Here is a 10,000-nt window from a genome sequence, read left to right on the forward strand (position 1 = left end):
AGATCCTGTTTATTGCTTTATGGTGCCTGAATGTGATTGTTATTACCGAAGTGTTCACCTGAAGTGTGTTTACTGTGTCTGCTTGTGTTCCTGCCCTGGCCTTCAGGTCTCCACAGGTCATTCTCTCTCTCTCTCTCTCTCTCTCTCTCTCTCTCTCTCTCTCTCTCTCTCTCTCTCTCTTTTTTTCTCTCTTTTTCTTTCTCTCTCCTCCTCTCTCTTCCCCCCTCTTTCTCTCGCTCTCTCTTTGACTTGCTCGCGCTCTCTCTCTCTCTCTCTCTCTCCCCCTCTCTCTTTCTCTCTCTCATACTCTCTCTCCCCCCCCTTCTCTCTCTTTCTCCCTCTCTCTCTCCCTCTTTATCCCTTCTTTCTCTATTTCTGTTTTTGTTTCAGGAAGTAATTGGATTTACTCCTCTTTCTCTCATTTTCTTGCTGCTCTTTTGCTCCCCCATGTGCTCAACATGGAGATGCTGTCATTACTGTGTGTGTGTTTGAAGCATCTGGTGATGTTTAAACCCCTGAGTGAATGCAGATGTGACAGGTGTTATTACACCACAGCTGCTTGTCATCCTTTCCTTGTCCTTCTCCTCTGTCTACCATTCATTCTGCTTTTGCTCCCCTCATCACGTATTCTATCACTTCTTCAATCACTCTATCTGTCCATCATTTTTTTCTTTCTTACTCTTGTTTCCATTCTCCACTTCTCTCCATCCTTTTATTATCCTTCTTTTCTTCCTAGTTCCTTTCTGTTCACTCCAACCTGTTTTCTCCTTACATCCCCCCCCCCCACACACACAGACATTTTTATTTTTTCTTCCTCCCCCTCTTCCCCCCCACCTTTTTCACTTGTCTGTGTCTCAGTCAGGCCTCAGTTCACCTCTATAGTGTTTCAGGTCTCCCAGCTGCCCCTTAGACCTCTCTTATTACACACACACACACACACACACACACACACCTGTGGTTTGGGAAAGAGACTCAAGTTTAATGGAGAGAAAGAAACGATTTAATTCATCACTAAACAGACAGATGATGATTATTATTGTGGAGGTGTGTAGTTGAGGATGGTGTGTAGTTGTGGATGGTTGAGAATGGTGTGTAGTTGTGTTGTGTAGTTGTGGATGGTGTGTGGTTGTGGCTGTTGTGTAGTTGTGGATGGTGTGTAGTTGTGTTGTGTGGTTGTGGCTGGTGTGTAGTTGAGGGTGGTGTGTGGTTGTGGCTGGTGTGTAATTGTGCATGGTTGAGGATGGTGTGTAGTTGTGGATGATGTGTAGTTGTTGAGGATGGTGTGTAGTTAAGTAGAGGATGTGTAGTTTAGTTAAGGCTGGTGTGTAGTTGTGGATGGTGTGTAGTTGTTTAGTTGAGGATGGTGTGTAGTTGTGGATGGTTGAGGATGGTGTGAAGTTGTTTAGTTGAGGCTGGTGTGTAGTTGTGGACGGTTGAGGCTGGTGTGTAGTTGTGGATGATGTGTAGTTGTTTAGTTGTGGATGGTTGAGGTTGGTGTGTAGTTGTTTAGTTGTGGATGTGTGCAGTTTTTTAGTTGAGGAGGGTGTGTAGTTGTGGATGGTTGAGGATGGTGTGTACTTGTGGATGGTTGAGGTTGGTGTGAAGTTGTTTAGTTGAGGCTGGTGTGTAGTTGTGGACGGTTGAGGCTGGTGTGTAGTTGTGGATGGTGTGTAGTTGTGCAGTTGTGGTTGGTGTGTAGTTGTGCATGGTTGAGGATGGTGTGTAGTGGAGTAGAGGATGTGTAGTTTAGTTAAGGCTGGTGTGTAGTTAAGGATGGTATGCAGTTGTGGATGGTGTGTAGTTGTTTAGTTGAGGATGGTGTGTAGTTGTGGATGGTTGAGGATGGTGTGCAGTTGTGGATGATGTGCGGTTGTTTAGTTGTGAATGGTTGAGGATGGTGTGTAGTTGTGGATGGTTGAGGATGGTGTGTAGTTGTTTAGTTGAGGAGAGTGTGCAGTTGTTTAGTTGAGGATGGTGTGTAGTTGTTGATGGTTAAGGATGGTCGAGGTTGGTGTGTAGTTGTGGACAGTTGAGGATGGTGTGAAGGAGTGGATGGTGTGTGGTTGTGGGTAGTTGAGGATGATGTGTAGTTGTTGAGGATGGTGTGTAGTTGTGGATGATGTGTAGTTGTTGAGGATGGTGTGTAGTTGAGTAGAGGATGTGTAGTTTAGTTAAGGCTGGTGTGTAGTTGAGGATGGTATGCAGTTGTGGATGGTGTGTAGTTGTTGATGGTTAAGGATGGTCGAGGTTGGTGTGTAGTTGTGGACAGTTGAGGATGGTGTGAAGGAGTGGATGGTGTGTGGTTGTGGGTAGTTGAGGATGATGTGTAGTTGTTGAGGATGGTGTGTAGTTGTGGATGATGTGTAGTTGTTGAGGATGGTGTGTAGTTGAGTAGAGGATGTGTAGTTTAGTTAAGGCTGGTGTGTAGTTGAGGATGGTATGCAGTTGTGGATGGTGTGTAGTTGTTTAGTTGAGGATGGTGTGTAGTTGTGGATGGTTGAGGATGGTGTGAAGTTGTTTAGTTGAGGCTGGTGTGTAGTTGTGGACGGTTGAGGCTGGTGTGTAGTTGTGGATGATGTGTAGTTGTTTAGTTGTGAATGATGTGTAGTTGTTTAGTTGTGGATGGTTGAGGATGGTGTGTAGTTGTGGATGGTTGAGGATGGTGTGTAGTTTTTTTGGTTGAGGATGGTGTGTAGTTCTTTAGTTGAGGATGGTGTGTAGTTGTGGATGTGTGCAGTTTTTTTTAAGTTGAGGATGGTTGAGGATGGTGTGCAGTTGTTTAGTTGAGGATGGTGTGTAGTTGTTGAGGATGGTGTGTAGTTGTTGAGGATGGTGTGTATTTGTGGATGGTTAAGGATGGTTGAGGTTGGTGTGTAGTTGTGGACAGTTGAGGATGGTGTGCAGGAGTGGATGGTGTGTGGTTGTGGGTAGTTGAGGATGATGTGTAGTTGTTGAGGATGGTGTGTAGTTGAGTAGAGGATGTGTAGTTTAGTTAAGGCTGGTGTGTAGTTGAGGATGGTATGCAGTTGTGGATGGTGTGTAGTTGTTTAGTTGAGGATGGTGTGTAGTTGTGGATGGTTGAGGATGGTGTGCAGTTGTGGATGATGTGCAGTTGTTTAGTTGTGGATGGTTGAGGATGGTGTGTAATTGTGGATGGTTGAGGATGGTGTGTAGTTGTGGATGGTTTAGGATGGTGTGTAGTTGTGGATGGTTGAGGATGGTGTGTAGTTGTGGATGGTTGAGGATGGTGTGTAGTTTTTTTGGTTGAGGATGGTGTGTAGTTTTTTTGGTTGAGGATGGTGTGTAGTTCTTTAGTTGAGGATGGTGTGTAGTTGTGGATGTGTGCAGTTTTTTTTAAGTTGAGGATGGTTGAGGATGGTGTGCAGTTGTTTAGTTGATGATGGTGTGTAGTTGTTGAGGATGGTGTGTAGTTGTTGAGGATGGTGTGTATTTGTGGATGGTTGAGGATGGTGTGTAGTTGTGGATGGTTAAGGATGGTTGAGGTTGGTGTGTAGTTGTGGACAGTTGAGGATGGTGTGCAGGAGTGGATGGTGTGTGGTTGTGGGTAGTTGAGGATGATGTGTAGTTGTTGAGGATGGTGTGTAGTTGTGGATGATGTGTAGTTGTTGAGGATGGTGTGTAGTTGAGTAGAGGATGTGTAGTTTAGTTAAGGCTGGTGTGTAGTTGAGCATGGTATGCAGTTGTGGATGGTGTGTAGTTGTTTAGTTGAGGATGGTGTGTAGTTGTGGATGGTTGAGGATGGTGTGAAGTTGTTTAGTTGAGGCTGGTGTGTAGTTGTGGACGGTTGAGGCTGGTGTGTAGTTGTGGATGATGTGTAGTTGTTTAGTTGTGAATGATGTGTAGTTGTTTAGTTGTGGATGGTTGAGGATGGTGTGTAGTTGTGGATGGTTGAGGATGGTGTGTAGTTTTTTTGGTTGAGGATGGTGTGTAGTTCTTTAGTTGAGGATGGTGTGTAGTTGTGGATGTGTGCAGTTTTTTTTAAGTTGAGGATGGTTGAGGATGGTGTGCAGTTGTTTAGTTGAGGATGGTGTGTAGTTGTTGAGGATGGTGTGTAGTTGTTGAGGATGGTGTGAAGTTGTTTAGTTGAGGCTGGTGTGTAGTTGTGGACGGTTGGGGCTGGTGTGTAGTTGTGGATGATGTGTAGTTGTTTAGTTGTGAATGATGTGTAGTTGTTTAGTTGTGAATGATGTGTAGTTGTTTAGTTGTGGATGGTTGAGGATGGTGTGTAGTTGTTTAGTTGTGGATGTGTGCAGTTTTTTAGTTGAGGAGGGTGTGTAGTTGTGGATGGTTGAGGATGGTGTGTACTTGTGGATGGTTGAGGTTGGTGTGAAGTTGTTTAGTTGAGGCTGGTGTGTAGTTGTGGACGGTTGAGGCTGGTGTGTAGTTGTGGATGGTGTGTAGTTGTGCAGTTGTGGTTGGTGTGTAGTTGTGCATGGTTGAGGATGGTGTGTAGTGGAGTAGAGGATGTGTACTTTAGTTAAGGCTGGTGTATAGTTGAGGATGGTATGCAGTTGTGGATGGTGTGTAGTTGTTTAGTTGAGGATGGTGTGTAGTTGTGGATGGTTGAGGATGGTGTGTACTTGTGGATGGTTGAGGTTGGTCGAGGTTGGTGTGTAGTTGTGGACAGTTGAGGATGGTGTGCAGGAGTGGATGGTGTGTGGTTGTGGGTAGTTGAGGATGATGTGTAGTTGTTGAGGATGGTGTGTAGTTGTGGATGATGTGTAGTTGTTGAGGATGGTGTGTAGTTGAGTAGAGGATGTGTAGTTTAGTTAAGGCTGGTGTGTAGTTGAGGATGGTATGCAGTTGTGGATGGTGTGTAGTTGTTTAGTTGAGGATGGTGTGTAGTTGTGAATGGTTGAGGATGGTGTGCAGTTGTGGATGATGTGCAGTTGTTTAGTTGTGGATGATTGAGGATGGTGTGTAATTGTGGATGGTTGAGGATGGTGTGTAGTTGTGGATGGTTGAGGATGGTGTGTAGTTGTGGATGGTTGAGGATGGTGTGTAGTTGTGGATGGTTGAGGATGGTGTGTAGTTGTGGATGGTTGAGGATGGTGTGTAGTTGTGGATGGTTGAGGATGGTGTGTAGTTGTGGATGGTTGAGGATGGTGTGTAGTTGTGGATGGTGTGTAGTTGAGGATGGTGTGTAGTTGTGGATGTGTGCAGTTGTTTAGTTGAGGATGGTGTGCAGTTGTTTAGTTGAGGATGGTGTGCAGTTGTTTAGTTGAGGATGGTGTGTAGTTGTTGAGGATGGTGTGTAGTTGTTGAGGATGGTGTGTAGTTGTTTAGTTGTGGACGGTTGAGGATGGTGTGTAGTTGTGGATGATGTGCAGTTGTTTAGTTGTGGATGCTTGAGGATGGTGTGTAGTTGTGGATGGTTGAGGAGGGTGTGTAGTTGTGGACAGTTGAGGATGGTGTGCAGAAGTGGATGGTGTGTGGTTGTGGGTAGTTGAGGATGATGTGTAGTTCTTGAGGATGGTGTGTAGTTGTGGATGATGTGTAGTTGTTGAGGATAGTGTGTAGTTGAGTAGAGGATGTGTAGTTTTGTTATGGTGTGTAGTTGTGGATGGTTGAGGATGGCATGCAGTTGTTTAGTTGTGGATGGTTGAGGATGGTGTGTAGTTGTGGATGATGTGCAGTTGTTTAGTTGTGGATGGTTGAGGATGGTGTGTAGTTGTTTAGTTGAGGAGGGTGTGTAGTTGTGGATGTGTGCAGTTGTTTAGTTGTGGATGCTTGAGGATGGTGTGTAGTTGAGGATGGTGTGTAGTTCTTTAGTTGAGGATGTTGTGTAGTTGTTGAGGATGGTGTGTAGTTGTGGATGGTTAAGGATGTTTGAGGTTGGTGTGTAGTTGTGGACAGTTGAGGATGGTGTGCAGGAGTGGATGGTGTGTGGTTGTGGGTAGTTGAGGATGTTGTGTAGTTGTTGAGGATGGTGTGTAGTTGTGGCTGGTTAAGGATATTGTGTAGTTACTTGGCTGTTTTGTATTTGTGCATGTATGTACTTGTGGGTGTTGTGGTGTAGTTGTGTAGTTAGGGGTGGTGTTTAGTAGTTGTGGGTATAATACATCTAAATGTTGAAATGAGAACATTTGATGAATTTTCGTATTGTGGTAATGAGGAGTAAGTGTGTGTGAGAGGGGAACAGGGGAAGCCTGCACTCTAAACACTCTGCGTGACTAGAGGAGTGTGTGTGTGTGTGTGTGTGTGTGTGTGTGTGTGTGTGTGTGTGTGTTTGTATGTATGTGCGTGCTGCACTGGAGGGCAGGAATAAACCCCTGCCCCACACACACACACACACACACACACACACACACACACACACACACAGTCTGAGGAGTAATCATACACGTCTGACCTTTACACTGCTTTTCTTCCTGTTGTTTAGTTTTAGTGTGTAACTGCTGATGTTTAACACCTCACTAATACAACACACTGCATTTCTACATTACACCTATCCTATTCACAACACACACACGGGATTCTGTTCACAACAGTGAGGTTTTAATTGTGTAGTGCTTTTAACAGTGAACACTTTCTCAAAGCAGCTTTACAGAGATAAAACTCAATCATCATCATCCTCCTCATCATCCTTAATCATAATCATCATCATCCTCATCAATTAAATTTAATTCATGTTTATTTGTATTGCGATTTTAACAATGAACATTGTCTCAGAGCAGCTTTACACAGATAATGTGGTGATTAAAAGTAAATATGTTCTTTGTAAGTATGTTTGTCCCTGATGAGCAACTGTGGTGAAGGAAAAACTCCCCGAGATGGCATAAGGAAGAAACCTTGAGAGGAACCAGACTCAAGAGGGAACCCATCCTCATCTGGGTTGCACCGAATGTCCATTTGTAGCAGATGTACAATGTTGCGGGTTACAGTGATGATGATCAGAAGCAAACTGTATGACATTAACCACAGTCCAGTCCATCCTTAAAGCACCCGTTCTTACTCCGGAATTTCATAGAACCACCCAAGGTGTTGATAAAAACCGTCCCAAGCTGCACAGAGTGGCCTCCAGTCGAAGAGAACACTATCCAGAGGCAGGCCTGGATGAAGTGGGAAGATCCACGGAGGGGAGAGGGGCAGGTACAGTGGTCACTGGAGCCTCAGGAGCATGTTTAACTCGACCGAGAGAGAGAGAGAGAAGAGGAGGGGTGACAGGAAGAGAAGGATATGGATTATTAAGTCTCCTGATTGTTGTATGAAAGTTAAGTCACTGTGCAGTTTGGACTCCGGCAAGCAGCAGCAGAACTAAAAGGGAGAAGCAGAAGGAAACACAGACATGAGGATCTCTGGGATAAGAGACGACCCACCACACCACCATCAACAAACCTGAGTGAACGTGTGAGAGTGAGGAGACGACAGCATCCAAATATCCCAGTTCACCAAACACTCCATATCCATGATCCCTCCAGATCTGCTCCTTTACCTCACAAACACCTACTGACTAAAGACTCCACTAAATAAATGTGTTCAGACTCGACTTGAACACTGAGACTGTGTCTGAGTCCCAACACTGATTGGAAGGTTGTTCCATAACTGTGGGGTTTATAAGAGAAACATCTGCCCCCTGCTGGAGTCTTCATTATTTGAGGTACCAACAAATAGCCTGCACCTTTTGATCTAAGTAGGTGTGGAGGATCATCCTGGTACAGAAGTTCACTCAGATACTGCGGCGTGAGAGCGTTAAGTGCTTTATACGTCAGTAGTAGTATTTTATAATCAGTGTGAGATGTAATTGGGAGCAGTGTAGATGATTAAAACAGGGGTGATGGGATCATATTTTCTAGATCTAGTGAGGACTCTTGCTGCTGCATTCTGAACTAACTGAAGCTTATTTCTGCACTTACTCCAACACCCAGACAGTAAAGCATCCTCATCCTCATAAACATCATCCTCATAATCCTCATCATCCTCATTATTAACTGTTTAGTAATGTTTACATGCAGAACTGTTCATACAAACTGTGGTCCTGAGCTCATAGCAGCAGACAGAAGATATAAATTACAGTCCAAATCCATTCTCAAAGTTCTTGAGTTGCTCAGTAACTTAATGGAACATGTGGAGCATGTGGAACATCTCCAGCTGCACAGAGTGTCTCCTACTGAAAATAACTCCATCCAGAGGCAGAATATCAGGATAAATCAGGCAGATCTGAGGAGAAGAACAAGATAGGAACACTGAGCACTGGTACCCCAGGAACATGTTTAACTCGAGGGGGAGAGGGGGGGACTGTCACTGAGACTGTGTCTGAGTCCTGAACACTGATTGGAAGGTTCTCCCTTAACTGTGGGGTTTATAAGAGAAGGACCTGAAGCGGCAGGTGGACATGTGGAGCCGTGTGAAGTCCTGGCTGAAGATCTGGACAGTGATGTATTCGTGTTAATGCTGGATGTAATGAAATGAAAGAAGGCCGTGTCCCAAATGCACTGCAGGAGTTTAGCCGAGTCAGCAGCTAGCTGAAAGACTGCATGCAATCAAAGCATTACTGTGGGAGATTACCATAAAAGTTCCACTGAAGGTCACACAGGTCACTCAGATCAATAACTACAGATCAATCATGCCCATCAGTCAGGGTGGGGCTGAGCATGACTGACGCATTCTAATTGCTGAGTGTGTGTGTGAGAGCGAGAGAGAGAGAGCGAGAGAGAGAGAGCGAGAGAGAGAGAGCGAGAGAGAGAGAGCGAGAGAGAGAGAGAGAGAGAGAGAGAGAGAGAGAGAGAGAGAGAGAAAAAAGCAAGCAATCAGGATACAACCTTCAGGCAACCTCTGGCTTCTCTTTTTTTTAACATTGGGCATATTGTGTTAATGAATATTCATATTCGCAATGCTCATTAATATGCACACAAACAGATGTGTGCAAGTCACTGGGAGGAGGTGTGTGTGTGTGTCTGTGTGTGTGTGTGTGTGTGTGTGCGCACGCACTTTTAAGCAGGTCAAATACAGTTCAAACCAAAAGAGCACACACACACACACACACACACACACACACACACTCCTATACTAAATCATTGAAGGACATCACCATTGACATCATCACCACATGATGACATCACTGCACACGGACATCATCACTACACACTATGACATCATCGTAAAGGGTGGGGGTGGCTGTTTGTCTTTAATTATCCTCTGTCCTGTCAACATGGAAATCAGTAACAAATATACCAGTGCATTCCCTGTGCGCGCACACTTGTTTTGATGTACATGTGTGTGTGGGAGTGAGGAAGGTATAGCACATCTGCATTGATGTGTGTGTGTGTGTATGTTTGTGTGTGTGTGTAGGTAGCACCCCCAGGTGTGTATTCAGAAGTGGGAGATGTGGTGTATAATGTTTCCCAACCTGCTGCTAATGTTGGTGCAAACCCACGCTGTCAGTTTCCCAGAGGACACCGCTGCACTCAACATGGTGGACCGGCACTGTGAGACACACACACACACGCACACACACACACTGGGCACTAGGAGATAGGAGAGACAGGCCTGGAGAGACAACACGTGAACTGAATCCTGAACGTGTACTGATAGTTAATGTTTAGTCTCCGCCTCGCACTTGCAGCGCATTTTTTGTTAGTAAACATGAAAACATGCACAACAATGCCAGTGGTATATAAAAGAAACCAGAGTTAGCGCAGTGTCACTACGATATGTAGTGCCTTGTAAAACTCTGATTTAGTTTTGTGTGTGCGTGAAATCGCTGCCACTCCCTGCAAACGCTGGTGATTTGGATTCTTTAGCGTTTGCTTCAAGAATTTCTTTTAATGGAGAAAATCCAGACAATTCGAGGGAGTGAGGGATGAGACATTAGTTAAAGTATTCTGAAATGAGTAGAACAGTAGATCATATCTTTCAAAAATGAAATATCAAATGTAAAACACACACTTGTTTACACATCTGTAATACCCAGTTATTGTAAAAAATTAAAATTCTCATTTATTTACTTTTATTTAATCAATTTAGTTTGTTCTTATTT

At 44.4% G+C, this 10,000-nt stretch overlaps 1 protein-coding gene across 5 annotated transcripts in view; it reads left to right on the top strand.

Annotated features, from left to right (window-relative positions):
• The window catches only part of sema6d (semaphorin 6D), a 38,593-nt gene that overhangs the window by 3,091 nt on the left and 25,502 nt on the right, over positions 1-10,000 (top strand). For all 5 annotated transcript variants that reach the window (XM_083552234.1, XM_083552236.1, XM_083552233.1 and 2 more), the window contains exon 2: positions 9,313-9,449. In XM_083552234.1, the coding sequence (XP_083408360.1) occupies positions 9,347-9,449 (103 nt within the window). In that variant the 5' untranslated portion in view covers positions 9,313-9,346. The remainder of the gene's footprint in view (positions 1-9,312; positions 9,450-10,000) is intronic.

This window comes from Silurus aristotelis (genome assembly GCF_946808225.1).
Source record: "Silurus aristotelis genome assembly, chromosome: 10".
Taxonomy (NCBI): Eukaryota; Metazoa; Chordata; class Actinopteri; order Siluriformes; family Siluridae; genus Silurus; species Silurus aristotelis.